Genomic DNA, 25,392 nt, shown 5'->3' on the forward strand with positions numbered 1-25,392 from the left:
TTTAGGGATGTCTGACGATATTTTTAAAGTCCAAGAACTATGAGTGAGATAAACTCATAATTCAGGGACCATTTTTGTAGTTCACTATTTTATTAATTACTCCTACTTACTAAATTATCTCTTATTAGGAGTAATTTATAGTAGTATATCATAAAGAAACTTTAATCTTTATAATTAAATATCTCATCAAATCTAAATCCTACTCATCATATAATCATATATATCACCAAATTAAATCCCCAAATCTAGCTTCCATATGCAGCATATAAAAGTAGTATAGTATTAAGATATAAATTGTGCATTAAAATCAAAGGTTGAATCAAATTCTATAATTCAGTTGATTGAATTCAATTTCGAACAATGGCGGCTGCACACAATAGTGTGATCTTGGGGTGGAAGGTGAGCTGTATGAATATTGCGACTTCCCGCCCAACGCAATTCTCCTCTCACCCTTCAACTAGGGCTGCGATTAACACAAAATTGAGGTGTCGCTCCGCCACTACGGAGGAGGCGGCGGCGGGGAACACTGACATCTTCTCTGTAACACCATCCACCGCCGCAGATTTTGACTACCTCGGCGAGAGCACCAAGGGCGACCTCAATCTCAATTCCGGTACTTCTGATTTAAGCCTCTGTATCCACTCATTTTTCATTCCACTAAGCTTTACGAATTATATTTGTAGCAATTAATGGAGAGGCGGGTTTGGACGGACCTATTGAGGACGTGGCCAAAATGGAAGCTCAAGAAGCCGAGCATTTGCTTAATCACTTGGGCATTCCGGTTTCCCTTTTCCTCTACTCTTTATCAATGCCCATTCATTCTTCAGATAATTCCGCTTGCATTCTTTTTCTGTTTATCTTTGGGTGATATAACATCGTCGAGCTTCAAAAACATTGATCAAGGAATAAGTTCTTTTATGGTATTAAAGTAGGGCTGGGTCGGTATACTCATATCGTATAGATCCTGATGAGAAGTGATCATATCCCTACATTAACAACCGGCGATAAAAACCTCAAATTCAAATCAATTTTCCCGGATATTGACTGACTGGTATGCATAAAAAGATGAGAATGTTCAGGCACATGCAGCAAATGCATAAAGATGGGACAAAAGTAGAGCTAACTCATGAGTATTAAAAGAGCGCAGTCAGTAAAAAACTCAGTTTAAGAGATAAAGGAAAGAACTAACGTGTAAGTCACGATAGGGAAATCAAGAGGCAAACGAGGAACGGTGGCTGGAGTCTGGGCGGAAGGGGGCGACACGAAAAGTGAAGGCTGAAGAGGAGAGGTTAGAGGAGCTGAGGATGCGAGTTGTGTCGTGAAGAGTGAAGGTTGAACTTTTAGGTTAGGGTTTTACTTTTAGAAATGACATAATATTAGAATTTGACACTCCCTCTGTCCACAACCAATAGTGGACGACACGAGTTATAATGTAAAATTAGGTACATATGAGAGGGAAGAAAATGATTGGAAGTTGAATGTGAATAATTAAGATAAAAAGAGAAAAAAGTTGTGGGCTATGTTACCAAAATTGGTGAAGGACTAATTTTTATGGACGAATCAAAATGGAAAAACAAGACTTTTGGTTGTAGAGAAAGGGAGTGTATTTTATAATACTATAATTATATTTAATACTCCCTCCGTTTTCTAAAAATAGGAACTTTGGAAATGGCATGAGTTTGAATGCAAAATTGGTAAAGTAAGGGAGAGGAAGAGAAAAAGTAGTGGGATTAGTGTTAGGGGAATGTGGGGTCCATTTGTCCTAAAATGGAGATTTTCTATTTTTAAGAAACGGACTAAAAAGGAAAGAATTTCTATTTTTAGGAAATGGGGGGATAATATAATTGTATATATTAGGTATATACGAAATTTTTGGTATATATTGAATGTTCAGTGTACCACGGTACATTAATAATTCATACCATTGCTGCAGGTATCATATTGTACCGAAAATTATGGTATACCGAATTTTCGGTAATGATAGATGTGGTATATACCAGCATTTATGTTTTTTTTTTCTCACCCTATACTAAAGTAATAAGTTGATTACCCAGTTTTATGAGTTTTGAAACCTTTGTCAATGCTATAAGTTCAGATAAGTAGCTGTTTCAAAGTCAGGTTGTCACCTGTATTTTTAATACCTAGTTAGAAATTAGAATTCTCAAACTTGCAGCAACTATGGGTTAACACTACGTAAGAATATAAACTACTTAGTGTTTTATTACTTTCTGCTCGTGACAGTTGCTGAATAAATTGCCACAGCTTATAAAAATATTAACATTTACCATGTACTAAGCTTACTAGCTTAGGAGACTTTATTAAAGCATTAAGCTTGTGCAATCTTTTCAAAATAAAAAGTCACAAAGCTCCACACTTTGTTCACACAAGCTATTTTCTTTCTAATGATGCTGGAATCTGCTGAATTTTAGTTAATGGCCATTCTACAGGATCCATTTTCTGCTAGACATTCTGCCCGTGGCATTTTTTGCAGCAGGACTCTTAATCTGCGTTCTATTAGTGCCATTGGCTATGACATGGACTACACATTGATCCATTATAATGTGGCGGTAATCATTCTTCTGCTACTGGTGTCCTTAATTAAAGCTAATTGTATGTCCTTCATTTCATGTGTTCTATGATTATTTTTCTATGAATTGTATGACCAAATAATTGTGTTTAGTGATATGAAACTTGCAACTGCATCATGATGAATGTATGCATATGTTTATCATGAATATCATTCTCGACTATGGCATAGTTATCCTTCCTGACCTTCATTGTCATAATGATAAGCATAGATCAGCAATAGCTAAAGTCACAACGAGTAAAAGCTTTCTTTTATATGATTCGACTAGAGTTTAAGCTGTATCTTTTGGATGTGGTATAATTTACATTCAAGGGATGAACCTTCCCTTTCTAATGCTTCATCTTTTCTTTTACAATTTCTATAGTTATTACCAAAAAACATATCATCCATCAACCACTGCTAGCTAATGGGGTAAAACATAGGTTGGTCTCCTTATAAATTAACTTCATAAATTTATAAATACTCCAGCACAATAATTATTTAATCATGCATTAGTTGGTTTTTATCAATGTGTGCTATTTGAGTTAAAATATTGAATGATCAGAACGATTGTGTCTTTGCAGGCATGGGAGGGAAGGGCTTATGACTACTGTATGGAAAATCTTAGAAATATGGGTTTTCCAGTTGATGGACTTGCATTTGACCCAGATCTGGTATGCTGCATATTTGTGTCATCTTCTTTTCTTAGTATTTCCTTTACCTATTTTGTGTTTGTAGGTCATTCGAGGCCTAGTTATAGATAAGGAGAAAGGGAATTTAGTTAAAGCAGATCGATTTGGGTATGTTAAGAGAGCAATGCATGGCACTAGAATGTTATCTACTCAAAAAGTGAGGTTTGTCCCAATCTTTTCTTCCCTGCTTATTCAATATTTGTTGTGAATGGTAAAACATCTTTCCAAACCAATCTGAGTAAAGGTGACAAATTATCAATCAGGTAGAGATCCAAAAAACATATTTTTGAAGAACTAATGAACTATTATAGTATTCACCATTTAAAGTTTCTATTGTACTGGGTTATTATATTTGTTTTTGGTGGAACTAAAGTAGAAACTCATATTTACCCTATTGAATTTCTTTGAATGGAAGTGAGATATATGGGAGAGAACTTGTCGATCTACGCAAGGAGGGCCGGTGGGAATTCCTGAATACATTGTTCTCGGTTTCTGAGGCAGTTGCCTTCATGCAGGTACTCAGCTTCCAGATTTTGTGTCAATGTTAGAATGTATAGCACTTTCAGCTTCCTATATCAGTGATTGGTGTGTCATCCACTTTATAGTTATTTTTCTCACTTTGGGAAGGCACCTGCATAAGTCCTGTGCCTAGGCTGAAGGCTCCTTGAACTCTTTTAAACCTTTAATATTGCCAAGGATGATTACCTGCAATAATGCAATGATAAGCTTCTATTTGCTTTTAATGTGCAAAGAAGAAGTCAGATTGCGGGCTATTTAACGTTGTACCTTAAACTTGCATGTTGATTTCTTGCTGCTTTTGAGTATGATATAATCAGACCTTTCCATTTGAAGTCTCACTACTTAGGATTTACAAAACAAAAAGTTATGTAGTCAGACACCTATTACACTTCCAAATAGCTCAGTGCAAAGTTGTTCTTACCTTGCAGATGGTGGATAGATTGGATGAAGGTGCTATAGTCGCAGACCTTGGTCCACTTGACTATAAAGGGCTTTACAAGGTTTAATGTTGGAAGCATTAAATGGGACTTGACTTAATACATTATACATGTTATAAATAATTCCTTAAACTTTATGTATTGGATTCAGGCTGTTGGAAAAGCACTCTTTAGGGCACATGTTGAAGGCCAATTGAAGGTTTTTACCTTTTATGATTTTGTCTTTTCAATAACCAGTTTCACATGCATCATCTAATAAAAGGATTCATTGCAGAGTGAGATTATGTCCAAACCTGAACTTTTTGTTGAACCTGATCCCGAGTTACCTTTGGCCTTATTGGACCAGAAAGAGGTATATATCCACATCTCACAAGAGTTCAAGCAATGCTTGGTTCTTAGTCAATGATTTCTATACTTGTGATTTGTGAAGAATTGCTTCTTAGCAGACTAAACTAGCATGTAACAGGCTGGCAAGCGGCTCTTGCTTATTACCAACTCAGATTACCACTACACTGAAAAGATGATGCAACATTCTTTCAATAGATTTCTCCCAAATGACATGAGCTGGAGAGATCTGTTTGACATGGTAAGTGGACCCTGTTGAGTAGCTATATCCATGATGTGCCTGGACTCTCTGGACTATCTACTTTCAAATGGTTGATCGGAAGTTGTTTGTTGTTGGTTGCAGCGATTGTAACTAGGAAGTAAGTATTGATTTCTTGTGGCCTGAAATACATAAATGACCTATTATTTCTATAGGTAATAGTCTCGGCAAGGAAGCCAGAGTTTTTTCAGCTGTCACAGCCAATGTATGAAGTGGTGACTGATGAAGGTCTTATGCGTCCATGTTTTAAGGCTCAAACAGGTGATTGCAAATGATGTCTTAAACCTTCAAATTTATATTGCTCGTTGATGTCATTCTTACACTGTTTCTTTAATTAAGTCATGAACTCCTTAACTATTTGCATGCTTGGTGCACTGCTATCAAGCTGGATAGGTGTGGATATTTGTTTTGGTCAGGAGTCATGTTAGAGTCCATTGATCAGTATTTATGACGAGCTACCCATTCATTATAGCTAGTAGCATGGCTAGGAATTTTGTCATATATAGGAATGACTTTCTTGGACGCAATGGCTAGCTCAAACTCTTCAATAGGAGGGTTATCTAGTTTTTAGTAGACTAATTGATTGTATGAGACTTGCTTATAATAACTTCTTTTTTTATTGGGATGTGTTTGTTCTCTTCTTTCTGCTTCATATTGAAGTCTTGGAACAACTTTTACCTATTTATCTTGCATATCAGGGGGAGTATACTCAGGGGGAAGTGCTCAGATGATTGAGAACTCACTTGACATTCATGGAGATGAAATTTTGTATGTTGGTGATCATATATATACAGATGTTAGTCAATCCAAAGTTCATCTTCGGTGGCGTACAGCACTAATTTGTCGAGAACTGGAAGACGAGGTTTGTAACTCCCCATATCTTTTAATGAAATGCTTCATGTACCACCACCATACTGATCCCCAGTTTTGACCCTCATTGCAGTATAGTGCTCTGATCCGTAGTCGTGGTCACCGCGCCACACTGATAGATCTTATAAATCAGAAGGAGGTTGTAGGAGACCTCTTCAACCAACTCCGCCTTGCTCTGCAAAGACGAAGTAAAGGGCGTCCTGCTCAGGTAATTTGACCACCTGTTTGCGGGGAATCACAGGCAATCCAATTCCAAACACATGATCTTTTGGCACATGCACATTTAAAGATGTTTCTTTTGTCTATTCTGGTATTAATACTGATCTGCTATGAGATATAATTATGTGATTATCTCATACATAATTTTCCTTCAGACCATTGCTGCTACTCACATGGAAAACAAAGAACTCGCTGAGAGCATTCAGAAGCTACTCATTGTGATGCAGAGACTGGATCAAAAAATCGCTCCGCTGATGGAATCAGATGGGGAGCTCTTTAATACAAGGTTCTGTATTTGCTTGCTCCGGGTTAAATCATTATTTCAAAATCTGAAACGATGCCTATTTATCTCGTTTCAGGTGGGGTTTTCTCTCGCGAGCAGGCCTATGGGACAAAAGCCACATAATGAGGCAGATTGAGAAGTATGGGAAGCTCTTTTGTTTGGTTTTTTCTTGTATATCATCATCGTTCATCAATGGTATTAAAAGATGTTTTTTTTGGGTAAAACTTCAGGTATGCTGATATATATACCTCAAGGGTTTCTAATTTCCTCCACTATACCCCTTTTATGTATTTCAGAGCCCAAGAACAGGTAATGTCTATTTTCTTTGCTATCTTGAAGATTAAATTATCACATTCTAACTTGTTTTGAATTGTTGGATGCAGTCTCTTGCTCATGATTCTTATTCATTCCCTCAACAACAAGTATAATGATGATGAATCAGCTTCAGCTGAGTGAGATGTTGCTCTCCATTGTTTGTTATCTTATCATGTTTTGCCTTATTTAATTATTCCATCAAACGGTCTCTTAATTGTGTAGTATAATGCAATGTAGTGGAGTATTTATTCTTTTTTCACATTTAACTCGCAATCTATTCATCCATTCTAAGAAAAGTCCCCCTAAATATGCCTAAAAAGACTTATACTACTCGTACCGTCCAACTTATGTAAATCTTTTATTTTGGACACAACAATTAAAAAAAATGATGTTTGATAAATTAAGTGAAATGAGAATAAAAATGGAAAAGAAGATGGAATAAGTAAGAGAGAGAATAATAAGAATAAATTGTATATCTATTAATTTTTTAAGTGGAGTACTTACTACCATTAAATATTTACAAAATAAAGAAAGAATAAAATGTGTTTGAGAACATAAAACCTATCACAGGATTCAAATTTGCCAATGAATTTTGATTTTGATTTATCTGGTGGATTTCTGAGAATACAATGAAATGGAAAATGCAAAAAAAATAAATGAAAAAAATAAAAAAGAAAGAAGACTATGGACTAAGGAATTAGGGATTAGGAGTTAGGATTTTAGCAAGAAGTGGAGAATAGAGTGATGTTGATGGAAGATAATTGAGATGACGATGAAGAAGCTAAGATGGGCGATGGAAGGAGAGTTCTGGGAGCTGGACTCCTCGACGCCGGCGACATTGGACGGAGTGGCGCGGCCGGTGGCGGGGGATCTTCCTCTTCCCCTGGGGTTAAGCCGCGGAGCGAGGCTGTCGCGCCCCAAACAAATTGATTTCATGCAGCGCTTCATGGCGGCGCCGTTCGTCCCTTCGTTTTCCGATGGAGTTGGATTCTCCCTGCAACGCCTCCTCTCCCTCCCCTCCTTTGCCCGCGATGCCTGGTTGGTTAATTAGCTCCCCTTCTCGTTCTCTCATTCATCAAAATCAAATAATTCATCTCTCTTGCAGTTTTACCACATTGCTAGGGCAATTCAATGTTCAAAAGTTTGCAGCTTCTCTCAAAAAATCGGAGAGCATTTGGAAACACTTTTCCGACCCCCAATTTTACAGCCTAAATCTGTGTTGGGAGTGGTTGATTACGCCTCGAGATACTCTGCTGCTCACTTCAGAAGCACAAGCTGACCACAAAACTCCAAGGAAAAAGGCAATTTTTCATCACAAGGCAAGCAACTTATTTATTGATATTCATCTTGATCGATAACAACCAACAAGAAATGATGACGATTATACTTTTGAGGTTGACCTTGATAGATAAAATTAGTACTATAGGTTAATCTTGTTTACTTAGATGGATTGGAAATTTGTGGATATCCTAATGCCCTTGATAACTCCTATCATTTGAGCTAATTTTGGTGAATTCATATCCCATTGAAAAGAAAAAGGATTGGAGAAATCCTAGTAATGAGGTTAATGTGATGTTTCTTGTTGCAGTTTCCAAATCATAACCTAACTGTGGAGGCATCTTCTCCATCACTTTTTGTTGATGATGATGGTAATTACTGGGATGTGCCATTCACATTGGCTATGGATGTGGGTTCAATAGCTCCTCATTCGGACACTAGCTTTCATTTCTGCATCAGCCACAATGCAGGTTCTCCTCGCCCTCTCACCCCAAACCAAATACCTCCTCCTCCCACTTTACTTCCTGGTCTCTCTGCTAAATCTGCCTTTTCATTCAACAAACACTTTGACATTTGGAAGAGTGAGGCTCCAAAGGCAAGAATGGTGCAACCATATGATATACTGCTCTCTAATCCTCATGTATCAGCATCAACAATCCTAGGTAATCAATACTTATTTCTCTTGTTTCAAGGTTAAAGCATACACATTTGTACTCACTAGTTATATGCTGAGCGTTGCTGCTTATCTTGAAAGTTTGGTAGGATAGATAACTTATCTATCTTGTAGATATTAGATAAAGAATGACCTAAAATGTGTGTTCTTATCACGTTTTGTTAATTTATCTTCTCTATCAAACTGCCCCTTAGGTTATATGTTGAGCATTGCTGCTTATCTTGAACTTGAACCAACCAAACCAATTGCTTGGACCTTTTGATTTGTTCAACATTCTTATTTTGTCTTTGCTTAGTAACATTTGGCGTTTTTCACATTAGGTAGTGTAATTACTGCATCTCTTGGTGAAAATTCAATGACACCCCGTGGACAAGATGATGATACATTCAGGCTTTACGCCAAAGGAGAAAATTATGCCGCTTCAGCCGATCTCTTTGCATCTGCATCCCTTTCTGCTCAGCTTGGAAATTTTCAAAAGAATTTTTTAGATCTTACCCGCTTTCATGCACGACTAGATATACCTTCAGGCTCCAAATTCATAAATAGAGCCTATAAGGTTGCTCGGGCACTTTACAATTCTGAAGCACCAACTGCAGAAGCACTTCAGACCATTACCCCTTCTGCCACCCTCTCATTTCAGCAGCAGGTAACCTTAGGTTTTGATTCTTGAGATAGGATACAGACTGCTTACCGCTTATTATATTGCAAACTGCATCTCACTCTTATACATGTGCTTTGAAATTACATTTCTCGGCTTATTATTATTGATTTTATTTCCAAGCACATAGGCAGTATCATTTTCATATCTGAGGCCGATGTGCCTAAGGGTAGCAGGCATTGAAAAGTTTCAGTGCTTGTTTATTTAGTGAAGTCATTAAGGCATAGTTGGATTTAATTCAATTTTCATCTCATGAAGTAGACTTGCAATATCTGTGTGTATTCCTATATGTGAAGCTTATGTTGGCCTCTCTCTTGGTAAATGCAGATGGCTGGACCTTTCAGCTTGAGAGTTGATAGTGGAGTGAGTGTTGATCTGAAGAAAGAGTGGTACTTGAATGTGAATGATCCTGTATTTGCTGTCGAGTACGCGTTGCACGTTCTTGGGTCGGCGAAAGCTGTTGCTTGGTATTCCCCAAAGCAAAGAGAATTCATGATAGAACTCAGATTTTTTGAGACTTGAGGAGACAGGAAGATGCTTATAGTTTCTTGTATTTTGATAGACGACTTTGACATTCTCATATTTTGGTAGTAGCTTTTGATATTTTTTGTACAAGGGATTCACTTGCAGCTTCAAAGTGTTCTTTCTTGTAAAGAATGAAGGGAGGCTTTGATTTGGGTTGGGTTTCTTCACAACCTATTGTTTTACTTCTCTTTTATTGAATCCAACAACTATAATATTTCCATCATTTCAACCTATGATTAGCGAATAATACACCATATCAATTTTCTATCCTACATGCATTAGGTTTTATTTTAATAAAAACTTGTAATCCTACATTGAAGTTTGATGAAAATTTATCAAACAAAAACTTATATAAAATATATTTCTGAGTTCCAACTAAAAAAATCACTTTCTTAATCCATCTTTGACCAGATGAATAATTTAATTTTACATGAAGAATTTTTTTCTTCGATTTAGTCAAATTATCTTTTTTATTATTTAATAAGAAAAATATTTTCAGTATCTATAGCTTAATTAGGTCATCAAATTTGTATTCGATATATTTGGATTTCTTAGATTTTATTTGATATCCCCCAAATGAGTATTCAATACTATTTGACTAAATGAAATCATAAATCTGTTGCTTTTTTGAAGGACAAACCTAAATATAAAAAAAATAATTATCACACATTATTCAGTAATCAATGATAATAGGGGAGCGTAGGATGAAATAATGAGCGGCTCAGATTTGTGGTAGGCGATATTGGTTTAAACGGGCTACTTCTCCACCAGACTCGGAAGAGGGCCTTCTCTCTCTCCGGAAACCCTTTCCCTCTGTGGTGGCATCAACATTGTATCTTTGCATACATCAATTTCGTTGCAGGTAAAGCTTGCTTCCCCGATTTCATGAGTAGTTTTCTAGGGTTAATTTGCTACTTCTCTCTTCTTTCTCCGCTGATTTTGCTGAATTCTCAATTTCTCGCTGCTCCGTGGACCGTCCTTTTATGATTTTGTTTTACTATGATTGTTTCTTCACTGCCAATTCCATGAATCTGTTCTCTGTTGTGTTTATGTGATTTTATTTTGTGTAGAATTTGTGGTTGAAATCGATTATTATTCGCTGGGGTTGTGCTTATGGCCACTAAGAAAATCATAGGCATATGCCAATCTGGTGGGGAATTTGTAACAAACAAAGATGATGGGTCCTTATTTTATACTGGAGGTGAAGCTTATGCCCTGGACCTTGACCAGCAAACTCAATTGAGGGATTTTAAGCATGAACTAGCTGAAACTTTTCAGTGCTCTGCTGATGGCATGGCAATTAAATATTTTCTCCCCGGTAATCGAAAGACCTTGATCACCATATCTAAAGACAAGGATCTCAAGCGTATGGTTAACTTCTTTAAGGATGCTGATCAAGTTGAGGTCTTTGTAATTGCTGAAGAAGCCGCTGGTCGGAATGTTTCCAACATGCCTGCCACTGCCAGTAGGTAATTCTACTCTTCAACTATGAACTATTACCTAATTATAGTACTACCGTATGTGGTTTTTGCTGTATTTTAATAAACAGCTAGCTCTGCTTTTTTCGTTTTCCTGAAATTGTGCAGGTCAAGCAGGACAACTGTGTCTGAGACTGCAGTAATTCCTTCTGATGTTCCTTTGAATCTAATGCAAACCGATGATGCAATTGTTTTAGATGAGCCTATTGAAACTGTGCCGCTTGCTGCATGCTCTTTTAGCAATGAAGATAAGCATCGGAGAGCAGCAACTCAGTGGGAGAATATTATCACTGGTGTGGACCAAAGATTCAACACTTTTGCTGAGTTTCGCGAGGCTCTTCATAAATACTCAATTGCCCATGGGTTCACCTACAAATATAAGAAAAATGACAGCCATAGGGTGACTGCCAAGTGCAAGACAGAAGGTTGCCCGTGGCGCATATATGCATCAAGGTTGGCAACCACTCAGTTGATATGCATTAAAAAGATGAATCCTGAACATACTTGTGGAGGAGCAACTGTGAAAGCTGGATACAGAGCAACTAGGGGGTGGATTGGAAGCATTATCAAGGAGAAATTGAAAGTTTCTCCAAATTATAAGCCAAAGGACATTGCTAGTGATATCAAGCGTGACTATGGCATTCAGTTGAACTACACGCAAGCTTGGCGTGCTAAGGAAATTGCAAGAGAGCAGCTTCAGGGTTCATACAAAGAGGCATACTCACAGTTGCCATATTTTTGTGAGAAGATAATGGAGACTAATCCCGGTAGTCTAGCTGCATTCAGCACTAAGGAGGATTCCAGCTTCTGTCGTTTTTTTGTATCATTTCGTGCCTCAATAGCTGGGTTTCATCAGTGTCGTCCTCTTCTTTTTCTTGATAGCACTCTACTCTACTCAAAGTATCAAGGAACCTTATTAGCTGCAACAGCTGCAGATGGGAATGACGATTTCTTTCCTGTTGCATTTGCTGTTGTTGATGAAGAAACAGAGGATAACTGGCATTGGTTTCTGTTGCAACTTAAATCTGCTCTGTCAACATCAGAACAGATCACTTTTGTCTCTGACTTCCAGAAAGGCATAAGGGAGTCATTGCTTGATGTATTTGGCAAGGAATGCTATCACGGGTATTGTGTACGTTGTCTTGCTGAGAAGCTCAACAAAGATCTGAAAGGACAGTTTTCTCACGATGCAAGGCGCCTCCTGATCCAAGATTTCCACGCTGCTGCATCTGCACGGAAACATGACGAGTTTGAGAGATGTGTTGAGAACATAAAGGCTATCTCGGTTGAGGCATATAATTGGGTTATTAGCAGTGAGCCACACCACTGGGCTAATGCGTTTTTTGGCGGGGCTAGGTATAACCACATGACATCCAATTTTGGGCGAGAGTTCTACAATTGGGTGTCTGAGGTTGATGAGCTGCCTATAACGCAGATGGTTGACGTGCTGCGTGGGAAGATCATGGAATTAATATACAGAAGACGACTTGAATCAAGCCAATGGGTGACTAGGTTAACACCTTGTATGGAGGAGAAACTTGCGCAAGAGAATTTGAAAGCAAGAAACCTCCAAGTACTGCTATCACATGGCAGTACATTTGAGGTGCGTGGTGATAACTCGGTCGAGGCAGTTGATATTGGGAACTGGGATTGTAGTTGCAAAGGGTGGCAGCTGAGTGGATTGCCTTGCTGCCATGCTGTAGCAGTTCTTGGGAATAACGTGTATGATTATTGCTCAAGATTCTTCACAGCAGACTGTTACCGCGGAAGCTACGCAGAGTCTATAAACCCGATGCCAAATGTGGAGAAACCGGAGACAAGTGAGGCTGCGCTTGTGACACCGCCTCCTACAAAACGGCCACCAGGCAGGCCGAAGTTGAAACTGGTGGAATCTGTGGATATCATTAAACGGCAGCTGCAATGCAGCAAGTGCAAGGGCTTGGGCCACAATAAGAAGACTTGCAAGTAAGAAGATTGAATGAGTATCATAATCATATACTAGTTTCATGCATAATTTCCTTTTTTGGTTAAAATCTTATTCTTATTTTGGTGTTGGTTGTTTGTTAATTGACATAATTGGTGTATCGTTGTTGCAAATGCAGTAAGGTGAATGGAATTGAGGAAGTGGCGGTACAACATCCAGTGTTGGCTGGGCTGTTGGAAGAAGAACCGGAAGGAAACACACTTGTTAATTAAAAGGCATGCATGTGTAGCAAGCTAGCTATAGCTTAGTTTTAGTTTAGTTTAGTTTAGTTTGTGTTCCATTCCATAAAGACAAGTGAGAGAGACAGAAGAGAGAGAGTAAGTTAATACGAATTGAAGATGATTGTAGGAGAATTGATTGTTTTTCTTTCTTGTTGAGCAAAATGGTGTTAAAATTTGAGGCTGGACTGGACTCGATGTTAGTGATGTTGATGTACATGTACTTAGATGATGTATTATAATCAATTTTGCAGTTGAAAGTTTCTTCATTGATTCATTGTGTTTGCAGTTGCAATGCACAGGTTATGTAGCACTAATTTGATCATTCTCTCTATTGTAAAAAACCAATTAAGTATATTGGGGAGAAGAATGATAAATTGATTAATAAGATAGTTAAATTAAGAGTACATATTTAAATGTACGAAAATGAGATGATAACTTAAATTAATAAATTAGAATGATATTTATGAAACGAGTTGAAATTTTGAAATGATAAAGAATGAGGCGGTTAAGAAGCAAGAGAGTATTAGAAGAAAATGGATATCGAATAGGTGGAAAGTGAGGGTTGTAACCGGTGGCCACGTTTGGAGGCAGTGTGCCACTTGTCCCTCCCACAATGCACGCAGAGGTTTTCATGCATTTTATTTTATTTTATTTCTTATATACATATATATAAGCTTACAACATGATCATCCACATTCAACATCATCTTCATCTATAAATCTATCATCATTGAACTTGATTTGTTTGCGATTGTAAGAGAGAGAGAGGGAGAGGCTGTTGATGCCGCATATGTGGGTATTGCTTCTAGTGACGCTAGTATTATTTGTGCTTGTGCTAGCAGTGGTAGCAACACGAACTCAGTAAAATCATGAAGGCCACAACAAAGCTAGTGTTGTTCTTGTTGGCGGTGGTGGTGCTAGTGGGCGTGGGTAGCAGCACCGCAACAACCATCAAGGACGAGTCATGGACCGAATGGGCCAAAGACAAGATCTCTGAGGGCCTCGGCTTCAGCGCCGACGACGCTAAGGACAAGGTCGCCGACAAGTCCAGTCACGGTTATGATGCTACAGTCGACGACGCCAAAGACAAGGCTGCCAACACGGCCGAGCACGGCTATGACGCCACAATCGACGCCGCCAAGTACACCAAGGACAAGGCTGCCAACACAGCCGAGCGCGGCTACTACGCCACCAAGTCCGCCAAAGACAAGGCTGCCAGCACGGCCGAGCACGGCTACGATGCTTCCAAGTCCGCCAAAGACAAGGCTGCTAACACAGCCGAGCACGGCTTCGATGCTGCCAAGTCCGCTAAAGACAAGGCTGTCAACGCGGTCAAGCACGGCTACGATGCCACAATAGACGCGGCCGAGTACGCCAAGGACAAGGCTGGCAACGCGGCCGAGTACATCAAGGACAAGGCTGCCAGTGCGGCCAAACACGGATCTGATGCCACAATAGATGCCGCTAAGTACGCCACCGAGAAGGCTGGCGACGCGGCCGAGCACGGCTACGACGCCGTTAAGTACGCTAAAGACGAGGCTGCCGACGCGGCCAAACACGGCTCCGATGCAACAATCGAAGGTGCTAAGTACGCCAAAGACAAGGCTGCAAACGCTGCCAAATACGGCTCCGATGCCACTATCGATGCGGCCTCCGGTATGGTCTAGGTTATTGCACATGCATACCTATAAACTGTTTCTAACTTGATTTTTGTATAGGAAGCGGGCAGTATGCTTCGGAGAAGGCCGGGGATATGAAGAAGATGGCGGAGGAAGAAGTGAGTTGGACGAAGGAGAAGGCGAAGGAGGCATTTGAGGCGGCCAGATTGAAGGCTGAGGCAGCTAAAGATGCGATTGCATCAAATCTCAAATCAACCAAATCAAATAAGATCAAGGACGAGGAGCTCTAATCATCTAGTAACACTTGTAGTTGTTGTGCCTTGTTTGTTTGTGTATTTATAGATTCCAAACCTTTTGTTCTACGTTTATCACTACTAGTATTTCATAGTACCAATAAATATAGTTTCACTTATTATGTTATAGATTGCAAAATCAAGAATTGGTTTCCACAACATTGCTATCTATCCCCAGCTTGCCTTGCTTAAGAATCGGCCTACATCAATACTGCATCGTACAGAAATCAAATTAAATCTTTTGGTCCTAATTATCTAGGAGTAAGAGCATCCCATCCATTATAGCCCCGGCACGGCTATAACCCCGGGAGGGGGCGACGGCGGGGCGACCTATAGTGGGACGGACGATCGGCGGGCGAGGACGCGGCGATGCATCGGCGGCGGGGTGATAGTGCCGGCCTATAGCGGGGCGGTGCCGGCCTATAGCGGGGCGGTGCCCGGGCCGCCTCTCCCGGGCGGACGATTGATTTTTTTTTTAAATTCAATTTTTACCTATAAATACATCTCTTCCTTTCATGATTTTCACACCATTCCACCTCTTCATCACTCATATTTTCTCTCACTAGAATTTGTGGACTGAAATGGACGATTTATGGAACGACGCGTGGAATTCTCTGATTTAAGAGGTGAAGCGGCGCGCACGGCGGAAGTGGCGGAGGGCGCGATCCCTCGTGCGATTAGTCGTCGGCGGACCATCTAACGAGACCATAGCGGAGCACACTAACGTCTAATGGTGGACTACTTTGTGGATAACCCCTGTTATCCAGCCAAGATTTTCCGCCGACGATTCAGAATGTCGCAACGGCTCTTGAACCATATAGCGATGAATTTGGCGGAGCGTCACCGGTGCTTCACCCTCCGGAGTGATTGCACTGGCCGGATCGGGCTGTCTACGCTTCAGAAGTGCACCGCTATAATCCGGCAGCTTGCGTACGCCGGACCAGCTGATATGTTCGACGAATACCTACAGATGGGTGAGACGACTAGCCTCATGGTGCGTAGGCAGTTTTGTAAGGGGATTCGAGAAATATTTGGTGGGGAGTTCCTACGAAAGCCCACTTCTGATGAGTGTCAGAGACTGCTGGATATGCACGGTTCGATCCATGGTTTCCCAGGAATGTTAGGAAACATCGATTGCATGCATTGAGAGTTGAAGAACTGCCCGGTGGCGTGGAAAGGCCAGTTCACAACTGGATTCAAAAGCAAACACCCATCGATGATTCTGGAAGCCGTTGCTGACTACCGCTTGCGGATCTGGCATGCGTATTTCGGTGATGCAGGTTCGAACAACGACATCAATGTTCTTCAGTCATCGCCGCTCTTCAATGACGAGTGCCGGGGGGAGTGTCCAGAAATTAACTTCGTAGCCAACGGCACGCAGTACAGTAGGGGATACTATTTGGCAGGTGGGATATATCCTCGGTGGCCCGTATTCACCAAGACAATTCGTCAACCGGTGGGACCGAAGAAACAATACTGTGCGCGGAAACAAGAGGGTGCTAGGAAGGATGTTGAGTAAGCTTTTGGTGTCCTCCAACAGCGGTGGACCATTATACGATGCCCGGCACAAGTTTGACACGAAGATGATGTCGCGAATATTATGTTAACATGTATCATATTGCATAATATGATAATAGAAGGTGAAGGATTTGCGGCAGAGCGCTAGGCACCGAAAGAGGGCGCAAGTACAAGTAACGGTGTTGCCTCCGCGCCGATCTAGATGGACGTACCACGGAGCAATGAATATTTGATCCAACGTTTCAGTGATATGCGCAGGAGCACAGCATATACCACACTCCAGGCCGATTTGGTTGAAGAAGTTTGGACACGTAGGGGAGGTGGCAGCGCAATGTGAATACTATTATGATGTTCAATAGATTAATTTTTCGTTTTTTATTTTTAATTTTAATTTTAATTTTAATTTCAATTTCAATTTCAATTTCAATTTCAATTTCAATTTCAATTTCAATTTCAATTTCTATTTCTTCACTTATAGCCGTTTTTTTTTATAATTACGTATAGTCCGATAAATTTAATTACTTATAGTTGAATTAAAATAAACGAAAAAAATCGGGGCTATTGGAAGTGTCCGCCTATGGTGGCGGAAACAAAAATTTGGGATTGTGGGTAAAAAACGGGCGGGGCTATTGGGGACGTCCGCCTATGGTGAATGCTCTAAGAGCATCCACAATCAAATTAAATCTTTTGCTCCTAATTATCTAGGAGTAAGAGCATCCACAATAGTTAAGCCCATGGAGGTACCCAGGCCACAAAAACTTGGCCAGGCGGCCCAGGCTACAAAAAAAACTTGTCCACACTAATAGTGGACAAGTACAAGCTACAAATTAATTATTTTTTTTTATTTTTTATATATTTTAATTTAACTAGAATAAAAATTATCGGACTATAATAATTATAAAAAAATGCATAATTTAATAAAAAAAATTGAAACCAAATCTTCACATTGAATTTTGAGATTATAAAAATTATAGAGAATGAAAATTAAGGAGATTATAAATATTATAGAGAATGAAAATTAAGGATGTAAAATGTGTGGAATGAGGTATTTATAAAGAATTTTTGAAAAGAAAAAAAATCGAATTTGGGCAGAGCTGTGGCTCTTGGCCGTCACAATAGGGTGTCGCGGCTCTCGCCCAAGAGCCTCGGCCGAGAGCCAGATACTTATTCAAATGATAGGCCGGATCTGATCGATAAATAAAGGCAAATGAATATTAAGCCAGCTATGAAGTTAAAGAAATGAAATCATACTCTCAATCTATTTATTATAGAAAAAATTAAAAAGAAAAAAAGTGTAAAAATAAATCATGAAATTTGCTCAATATCTGTTTAATCCAATAATTTACAAATATGATTATTATTATAATTTACAAATATCTGTCTGACATGGAGCCGCGCCCTCCGCCGCCGCCTCCTCCCCCGCACCGGGCGTACAAGGTGCCACCTCCGGAAACGAATGAAGAGTATGCCCCCGGGAGGACGAACTACCAACCGGATGAAACCCTCGTCTTGGCGAGGTGTTGGGTGGATATTTCGAAGGACCCGGTATTTGCGAACAACCAAAAGCAGGTTGCGTACTAGGAGCGCATCGCCGAGCGCTACAATGAGACAAAGTCGCCGAGCGCGTACAAGCGCCATATGGAGCAGCTCCGCAAGCACTAGGATCAGGTGAAGAAGCAAGTCAACCTGTTTTCGGCGGAGTACGAGAAGTGCTCGAGGGAGAAAGGAAGCGGCGAGAGCTTGAGCGATGTGCGCGATAGAGCGTTGTTGTCGTACCAGTCAATGTACGGCGACTTCAAGCATTTCAACATCTGGGCGCTCTTGAAGGACAAGCAGAAGTTTCAGGGCGGGATTCTGCCATCGGCTGCACCAAAGAGGATGAGGACCACCGAAGTCGGTGCTTACACAAGCAGCGAAAGCGGCGCATATCCGGTGGACCTCAACCGGACGATAGTGAAAGGGTAGGAGGAAGGGCGGCCTTTTGGGGCGGCTTATAGGGCGTCCCACTGCAGGTGGAAGGGTAGGAGGATAAAATGCTGACGTGGCGATGCATATGACGAGCTTTAGGGCATCCCTTAGGACGCTTATGAGTACTTAATGTAATTAACACATATTCTTAATCATAAATCTAATTATATTTTTATTATCCTTTTTCTTTAATTTATTTACTTCATAATTTTTTTTCATTATTTGAAAATCATTTGTCTCGGGTGTTGACACTAGTTGGTAAAAAGATGGAGTAAATAAATAAAGAGTCGATTTCACGAATAGAATGATAGTGGGCGAAGTAGAGGAATATAACCCGTGAGCACCAAGGCCATCCGCAACGCTGTCTCTTATCCGTCTCTTAACCGTCTCATCTCTTAACTATTCATGGGCCCAACTGTACTTTTCACTCCATCTCTTAACTAAGAGACATCACCTGCAACCCTCCGTCTCTTAACCATCTCATCCTTTAACTATTCAGTCAATTTCATTTTTTATTTTTATTTCCAACAAATTCAATTAATAAAAACACACTTCATTAAATAAAATAAAATTACAATTTAAAATCCTAAAAAAATACATAATTAAATTCGTGGAAAAATAAATAAAAAAAGACATAATTTAAAATACAATTTTATAGAAATTATAAAAACTATATCCTCCTCCTCCTCGGCCGCCTCATCCTCCTCCTCCACGGCGTCGAATGCGCGATCCTTGGAGCTTCCACCGCCTCGTCCTCCTTCGGGATTGGGTTCATCCGGATAATCCTCCCTAATTTGGGATAATCCCTGCAAATACCTTGGGGCGGAGGGACGAGCGTATGCATCCACATCAAAATGGGTTGGTTGGCACGCCGCCGGCGTCGACGAGCCTTGGGTGCCCGGCGTCGACGAAAACCGGAACCACCAAAGACATTGTACATGCCCCCAGTCGCCAAACGCGTTTAGGTCAAAGCCACCGGAGCCGCCAGAGTTTCCGTCGCCGGACATTTTGTGATGAAAATTAGAGAGCAAATGGAGATGATTTGAGAATAATAGATGTGTGTTTGTGTGTATAATGAGGATGAAATAGTAGTATTTACAGAGTAAAAAAAGAAAAAATAAATAATATTTTTTTTACCGTTCAACGGTAATATTACCGTTTTTTTATTTTTATTTTATTAAAATCGATTTTCTTTTAAAAAAATATTTATTGCTTTATTGTGACGATGCCCACTCGTGGGCCGGCGAGTGGGCGTCACACCTAGCGCCCGTCTCGTCTCTCAGAGACAAGACGCTCCTCGAGACGAGACCGGGACGGAAGGCTGCAACGCTATCTCGCGGCCGTCTCTTCTCTCCGAGACGCCCGCGAGACGCGTTGCGGATGCTCTAAAACCTAGAGACGAGACCGAGACGCCCGCGAGACGTATTGCGGATGCTCTAAAACCCTCCACCGTGTCAGTGAAAATGAATCCCGATTCTCTCTCTCTCATGACACCGGCGGAGCTTAAACCCCAGAATCCCCAACCTCCACAATAACAAATCAATCAATCCAATCGACAATGGCGGCCGCGTCGAGAGGCCTCGTTTCTCGTGTCAGGCACCTCCTCTCCGCCGGCCCCTCTCTTAGATCCCTATCATTTGCCCAGCTGCGGAGTTTCACCGCCGAGCCAGAATTCGAAACCACCACATCCCGAATCATCGAACCCAAACCCTGCGTCATGACTCCCGATTCCAGGCGAACTGGCACCATCGCCGTTAAATGTGGAATGACGGCGCTCTGGGACAAGTGGGGCGCCAGGGTTCCTATTACCATTCTCTGGATGGATGATAACATCGTCTCCCAAGTCAAACTCCCCGAAACCGAAGGGTTTTGTGCGCTTCAGGTTCATTTTTGCACTAGCATTTCCCTTTTCTTTGTTGCCATACCTTCCTTGTTCAACACAATAATTTCCTTCAACTAGTTGTTTCTCGGCCTTAGGGCATAAGATTTAGGGTTTACACTATTTCGGTCTTGAACATCAGCTTGAATAGTTTGTTTTCTTGCGGTGCTTAATATGGTCAAATTGAGGGTTGGAACTTCTGTTTAGGGAAAATTGTAGATCATGAGGTGCTGAGTTCAATAAATGGTTTAATTTAACTGATTGTCTGTTTAAATGAAGAGAAAAATCAAGTCTTCCTATTGATGGTTGGTACACAAGAACAAATGTTGGCCTTTAAATTATTTCTATTTTGAACATCAGCCGAGTGGTTTTGCATTTCCAATTCCTGAGTGAGTGCTAAGTTGATAAAATTGATGTTTGGAACTTCTCTTTAGGGGCTCGATCCTCGCTTAGTGTGTGGGAACTCTTATGATGTGGAATGTGCAGATATGATCATTCGGAATTTGTTTAATTTATTTTGTAGTCTCTTGGAAAGTTTTTTTATTCTTATTTGATTTCAACTCCTCAATGGGTTTAACATTTAGTTGTATGGTGGTAGCTAGATTGGATGTGGACAAAAAAAGGAGAAACATTTGAGAAAGCCTGAAGTAGGTCATTTCAGAGCTCAAGGTGTGCCCATGAAAAGGAAGCTCAGGGAGTTTCCAGTGACTGAGGATGCTCTTCTTCCTGTCGGAACAACACTAGATGTCCGCCATTTTGTTCCGGGGCAATATGTTGATGTAACCGGAATTACAAAAGGGAAGGGGTTTCAGGTGACAGTGAATTCTTTTTATATCTATAACCGCTATCTGCTTCATTCATAGTACTTCCTCTCTGCAGTTTGTTTCATTTGATTGATAGAATATTATTAGAAACTTAAGAGGTGATCTAATGGTTGACAGTAGACTTATGTAATGTGCTCAACTATCTGTATAAACTAATTAACTTGTAGCATCTCTACTGAAAAGAAAGATTACTTAAATACTTCTCATGTACTGGAATCTGTCTTGAAGTTCAGTTTTTTCCTCGTCTTTCTCCTAGTTTGCTTAAGTAGAGTATGTTGAGAAATGCATGTCAGTCTTTTGAAAAATAACCTTTCTCCATGGCCTGAACAACACTAAATTATTCTGTCTATAGGGTGGTATGAAAAGGTGGGGATTTAAAGGTATGCCTGCATCACATGGTGCATCATTGTCACATCGGAGTATTGGCTCTACTGGTCAAAGGGATGCGCCAGGAAAGGTATGGATTGTCAGTTATGAAATGTTACGCTTGTAGCCTTGTGAAATGTCACATTTTAGCAGCATACTGCTGCTCCTTAATCCCTTTCATTACTTATTATACTGAACTTTTAGATTGTATTTGGGTCATCTTACTCTTTCTATCATTGGATCAAAATCACTACAATTCACTGGGATGCTTTGTTGCATCATACATTTGAGATACTATTACCGAACTGTAAGAACGTCGAAAACTGACTTTAATGGATTTGAAATTGATAACTATCCTTGGTAAACGTGCAATATACAGAGATGTTTAGAAAAAATGGAAAGAGATTGTTGAGGATTTGCTAATGCCTTAGGTTGGTGGGAATTGGAGAACTGGTTATAGTTCATAGTTGCAGACTTTCACTCAGTAATTTGGCATGTTTGGAGTTCCTTTATACATGTTTTAAAAGGTTCAAGCTGATCTTTTGGTAACGTTGATGCACTAGTTGATCACTTGCGAGCCGTTTGCAACATTTTTCTTGTTGATTGTATTTTTTACGCACTGATCTATTTGCATATGTATTGCTGGAAGTATACGTATATATGTGGCGACCAGCAAACTTAGGTCTGACTTTAATAAAGAGGTGGCCAAAGAGAGGTATATATTACTAGTATATACGATATTAGTGCCTATATATCATGTTTTATTGGCATAGCCCGATTGTAAAAGTTGAGTATCCATTACAGTAAGGAGATTATGCATCTTAGGCTTTGAGAATCTATAGATACGGTTTTAGACTTTCACATTGCTCTGTTTGTGTAAGCCTTTTTAATGACTATCCATGTAAAATCAACAGATGGATATGTTGGTTTTTGCATATTGTAAGTTTGCTATTATATCTTTGCTAACAGGTTTTCAAGGGAAAGAAGATGCCTGGGCACATGGGTGTTGAACAGAGAACAGTTAAAAATGTTTGGGTTTACAAAATTGACCCGGCAAGGAACCTGGTGTGGGTGAGAGGCCAGGTACTGCTTTCTTTTCCGTCGTCCAATGTTCGAAGCAGCAGATAAGTTAGCTTGTTACGCTATTTTCATCTTTTCCTTTCAGACTATCTTGAATAAATGTCCTACTTTTCAGGTCCCAGGCGCAACAGGAAATTTTGTCTTCATAAAAGATGCTGTGTACAAGAAGCCAGACGTCACTTTGCTTCCATTTCCTACTTATTTTGCAACAGAAGACGAGGACCCGTCACAATTGGAACCTATAGTAGCTGATCATGGTGATATAGACCCCTTCATGGCAGCAGATTGAGTGCTGAACGCTATTTTTTTTAATTCGGTTTGAGGCATTAGAGCAAGTGCCAATCAGAAGGGCTGTTTTGAAATGGTGGTTTTATGAATTGTATTTGGTTTAAGGATACGAGGTTAAAATAGGAGATCCAAGGGGTGTGATAGCTGATTAGAACTCAATCCTTGATTGTCTTGTTTTCATGTTTCTCTAATAAATACACAAGGTTTATGCCAAAATTAAGAAGTTTGTTTCCTGTTTTAATCCCCATTTTTTTTTTATGTAAAAGTTATTGCCTGCCTTTTCCCTTATGTTTTTTTTTTAAAATAAAAAACGCCCTTCCTTTGTGGGCGGGGGTTAGGCAGACCCCCAACCCGTAAATAAAATCAAAATGTAGTGTTTCAAAAACGTGATCTTAGCCCAAAAGTGACTAAGATCTAAACAAGAACATGAAGAAGCAGAGTAGAGGTCCCACAAGCTGGGATCCTCCATTCTATCAAGTGGAAAAAAGATGACTAAATACACTAAAGGGGGAAACGAAAAAAGACCAAAGCCAACCACCAGAAGAGCTAGATCAACCCACATCTCTACGTCGGAAACGGAAGTTAGGATATCCCAGCTGGTCCATCTGAACTAACGCCTTCAGGTACCGAGGCGCAGAGATTGGATCAAAATATGTAAGGACAGGGGTCTGGACCCCCCTACCTGCCAGAAAATCAGCAGCCCGGTTTCCTTCTCTGTAGATGTGTGAGAATCGAACATGCTGTTGAGTTGTCATGCTCCGGATCAAAGCCATATGGTGTCTAAAATCCGCGGAGCCAAAGTGTCTAGATGACAACAACCTAACCAGAGCCGCTGAGTCCAGCTCTATCCAAATGTGAGTAGAAAGATCCATAGCCATCTCCAAACCCCAAATCAGAGCCAAAAGCTCCGCTTCAAAGCTCGATGATGCAACTATCGGAGCACAAAAAGCCCGCAGAAGGCATCAATCAGAACCACGAACCAATCCTCCCTCCCCCGCCGCTAGTGTCGATGTAGAGAAGGCACCGCCTGTGTTCAGCTTCACCCAAGGTGCATCAGGGGGATGCCATAGGACCATGAGCGACCGCAGAACACGCTGTCTGGGGGAGAGAGGCATGAAATCAACCGACGACGAGCATCCCCTTCAATGAGTCGAGGTGATCCTGCTGGCCAGAACTAGCACATGCAGATGATGAGTGACCTGCCAAATAATATGTGAATGAAGAAAAGGACGACCGCCATGCTTGCAGCCGTTCCTCTCCGTCCAAAGAAACCAAACAATAAAAAAAGGAACAAGAAAACTAATATGCATGGCGGGAGCCCTCTGGAAAGAGGACATCCGCCAATGACCTAGTCTAAGTGCAATATCGGTGCTCGTGTAAATCGGTGTGTGCGAGGAAGGAAACCAGGCATCGAAATACTCCTATGCAGAAATCGCCGACTGATTTGAATCTTGAATTAGTTCTAGTCAGAGTCTTGAAATTGTTTACATTTATTTATTGATGGAAAAAAGATAAATAGAGTGCATTATTTGAATACATGTGGGATGACATTATTCATCTTCCTCTGCATCTTTTGGCTATGAATATGCAATGAACATCTAGTAAGCAAGGCCGACGGAGAAGGGGACGGTGGTTGCCGGCAGCCACTGGTCTCCTTGTAGGAAGGGTCCAACGGTGTACCTCTGAGCTTCATCCTTATTAGTCATCACGGCGTAGCCCTTCCAGTTCACCCTCTTATCTATGGGGCTCCCTGGCCCACGATTGTTATACTCCCGCTAAAATAATGTGTCAAGAGCGAAGGTGCCAACCCACGGCAGCCACCCTTCCGGTTGAATGAAATCAGCCAACCAAGACTCCATTACCAATGTCATTGAGTTCTCCTTCCACAGCCTCCCTAGATAGGTCGGGATCTGCATCCCGACCGGCTCCAGCTTCTTCTCCGGGACGATCTTACAGTTCTGGATCACAATGCCCGTCGGCTCGTTCTTCTTGATCCTCCCTTGGGCAGTCACCGTGTTCTTCTGCTTGTCCATCGGCTTCCTCACTATGATAAGGCAATTCTGCAGGATGGTGGCCGAATCCCCGAAGATGAAGTCCACCGTGCCCGAGACGATGCAGTTGCGGTAGAACTGGCGATGCGTCTGTGTTGGAATCGTGCTTGGTCAAACGACTTTGACTAATAATAAATGTTACAAGACATTTAATTTTGTGAAATTAAATGCAATAGCGTCGATCT

At 40.6% G+C, this 25,392-nt stretch overlaps 5 protein-coding genes across 7 annotated transcripts; all 5 read left to right on the forward strand.

The window, feature by feature from the left end:
* Positions 1 to 245: 245 nt before the first annotated feature.
* On the forward strand, positions 246 to 6,778 carry LOC121796034 (cytosolic purine 5'-nucleotidase-like). 2 transcript variants are annotated; one of them, XM_042194730.1, is made up of 17 exons: positions 246 to 613; positions 684 to 781; positions 2,448 to 2,567; positions 3,151 to 3,240; positions 3,305 to 3,420; positions 3,674 to 3,773; positions 4,206 to 4,277; positions 4,366 to 4,413; positions 4,489 to 4,566; positions 4,681 to 4,800; positions 4,974 to 5,079; positions 5,517 to 5,680; positions 5,762 to 5,896; positions 6,063 to 6,193; positions 6,267 to 6,329; positions 6,421 to 6,499; positions 6,574 to 6,778. In XM_042194730.1, exons 1-17 carry the CDS (start codon positions 361 to 363, stop codon positions 6,616 to 6,618), a joined length of 1,818 nt encoding a protein of 605 aa, XP_042050664.1. In that variant the 5' UTR covers positions 246 to 360; the 3' UTR covers positions 6,619 to 6,778. The 2 variants fall into 2 exon arrangements, with proteins under 2 accessions (XP_042050664.1, XP_042050665.1); XM_042194731.1 differs by lacking the exons at positions 246 to 613; positions 684 to 781 and adding an exon at positions 1,963 to 1,989.
* Positions 6,779 to 7,057: 279 nt separating this feature from the next.
* Positions 7,058 to 9,821, forward strand: LOC121796035 (protein TRIGALACTOSYLDIACYLGLYCEROL 4, chloroplastic-like). The gene is made up of 5 exons (XM_042194732.1): positions 7,058 to 7,543; positions 7,611 to 7,824; positions 8,094 to 8,445; positions 8,777 to 9,102; positions 9,442 to 9,821. Exons 1-5 carry the CDS (start codon positions 7,272 to 7,274, stop codon positions 9,634 to 9,636), a joined length of 1,359 nt encoding a protein of 452 aa, XP_042050666.1. The 5' UTR covers positions 7,058 to 7,271; the 3' UTR covers positions 9,637 to 9,821.
* A 538-nt stretch (positions 9,822 to 10,359) lies between these two features.
* LOC121796036 lies at positions 10,360 to 13,596 on the forward strand. Of its 2 annotated transcripts, XM_042194733.1 has the most exons (4): positions 10,360 to 10,501; positions 10,710 to 11,108; positions 11,226 to 13,082; positions 13,220 to 13,596. In XM_042194733.1, the coding sequence occupies exons 2-4, from the start codon at positions 10,753 to 10,755 to the stop codon at positions 13,311 to 13,313; spliced, it is 2,307 nt and encodes a 768-aa protein (XP_042050667.1). In that variant the 5' UTR covers positions 10,360 to 10,501; positions 10,710 to 10,752; the 3' UTR covers positions 13,314 to 13,596. The 2 variants fall into 2 exon arrangements, with proteins under 2 accessions (XP_042050667.1, XP_042050668.1); XM_042194734.1 differs by lacking the exon at positions 13,220 to 13,596 and having other exon boundaries at positions 11,226 to 13,086.
* A 471-nt stretch (positions 13,597 to 14,067) lies between these two features.
* On the forward strand, positions 14,068 to 15,355 carry LOC121795450 (late embryogenesis abundant protein, group 3-like). The gene is made up of 2 exons (XM_042193989.1): positions 14,068 to 14,977; positions 15,040 to 15,355. The coding sequence occupies exons 1-2, from the start codon at positions 14,191 to 14,193 to the stop codon at positions 15,228 to 15,230; spliced, it is 978 nt and encodes a 325-aa protein (XP_042049923.1). The 5' UTR covers positions 14,068 to 14,190; the 3' UTR covers positions 15,231 to 15,355.
* A 4,823-nt stretch (positions 15,356 to 20,178) lies between these two features.
* On the forward strand, positions 20,179 to 23,372 carry LOC121797457 (50S ribosomal protein L3-2, mitochondrial-like). The gene is made up of 5 exons (XM_042196219.1): positions 20,179 to 20,601; positions 21,201 to 21,410; positions 21,775 to 21,879; positions 22,758 to 22,871; positions 22,984 to 23,372. Exons 1-5 carry the CDS (start codon positions 20,278 to 20,280, stop codon positions 23,155 to 23,157), a joined length of 927 nt encoding a protein of 308 aa, XP_042052153.1. The 5' UTR covers positions 20,179 to 20,277; the 3' UTR covers positions 23,158 to 23,372.
* The last annotated feature ends 2,020 nt before the right edge of the window (positions 23,373 to 25,392 follow it).

This window comes from Salvia splendens, chromosome 3 (genome assembly GCF_004379255.2).
Source record: "Salvia splendens isolate huo1 chromosome 3, SspV2, whole genome shotgun sequence".
NCBI lineage: Eukaryota > Viridiplantae > Streptophyta > Magnoliopsida > Lamiales > Lamiaceae > Salvia > Salvia splendens.

Coding starts and splice junctions, on each gene's coding strand:
- LOC121796035 (XM_042194732.1), top strand. CDS start 7,272: ATGACGATGAAGAAGCTAAGATGGGCGATGGAAGGAGAGTTCTGGGAG. Junction 7,825..8,093: donor AGGCAATTTTTCATCACAAG/GCAAGCAACTTA, acceptor TTCTTGTTGCAG/TTTCCAAATCATAACCTAAC. Junction 8,446..8,776: donor ATCAGCATCAACAATCCTAG/GTAATCAATACT, acceptor TTTTCACATTAG/GTAGTGTAATTACTGCATCT.
- LOC121795450 (XM_042193989.1), top strand. CDS start 14,191: ATGAAGGCCACAACAAAGCTAGTGTTGTTCTTGTTGGCGGTGGTGGTG. Junction 14,978..15,039: donor CACTATCGATGCGGCCTCCG/GTATGGTCTAGG, acceptor ATTTTTGTATAG/GAAGCGGGCAGTATGCTTCG.
- LOC121797457 (XM_042196219.1), top strand. CDS start 20,278: ATGGCGGCCGCGTCGAGAGGCCTCGTTTCTCGTGTCAGGCACCTCCTC. Junction 21,411..21,774: donor CAAAAGGGAAGGGGTTTCAG/GTGACAGTGAAT, acceptor TTCTGTCTATAG/GGTGGTATGAAAAGGTGGGG. Junction 22,872..22,983: donor TGGTGTGGGTGAGAGGCCAG/GTACTGCTTTCT, acceptor CCTACTTTTCAG/GTCCCAGGCGCAACAGGAAA.
- LOC121796034 (XM_042194730.1), top strand. CDS start 361: ATGGCGGCTGCACACAATAGTGTGATCTTGGGGTGGAAGGTGAGCTGT. Junction 2,568..3,150: donor TGATCCATTATAATGTGGCG/GTAATCATTCTT, acceptor GTGTCTTTGCAG/GCATGGGAGGGAAGGGCTTA. Junction 5,080..5,516: donor ATGTTTTAAGGCTCAAACAG/GTGATTGCAAAT, acceptor CTTGCATATCAG/GGGGAGTATACTCAGGGGGA.
- LOC121796036 (XM_042194733.1), top strand. CDS start 10,753: ATGGCCACTAAGAAAATCATAGGCATATGCCAATCTGGTGGGGAATTT. Junction 11,109..11,225: donor ATGCCTGCCACTGCCAGTAG/GTAATTCTACTC, acceptor GAAATTGTGCAG/GTCAAGCAGGACAACTGTGT. Junction 13,083..13,219: donor CACAATAAGAAGACTTGCAA/GTAAGAAGATTG, acceptor TTGCAAATGCAG/TAAGGTGAATGGAATTGAGG.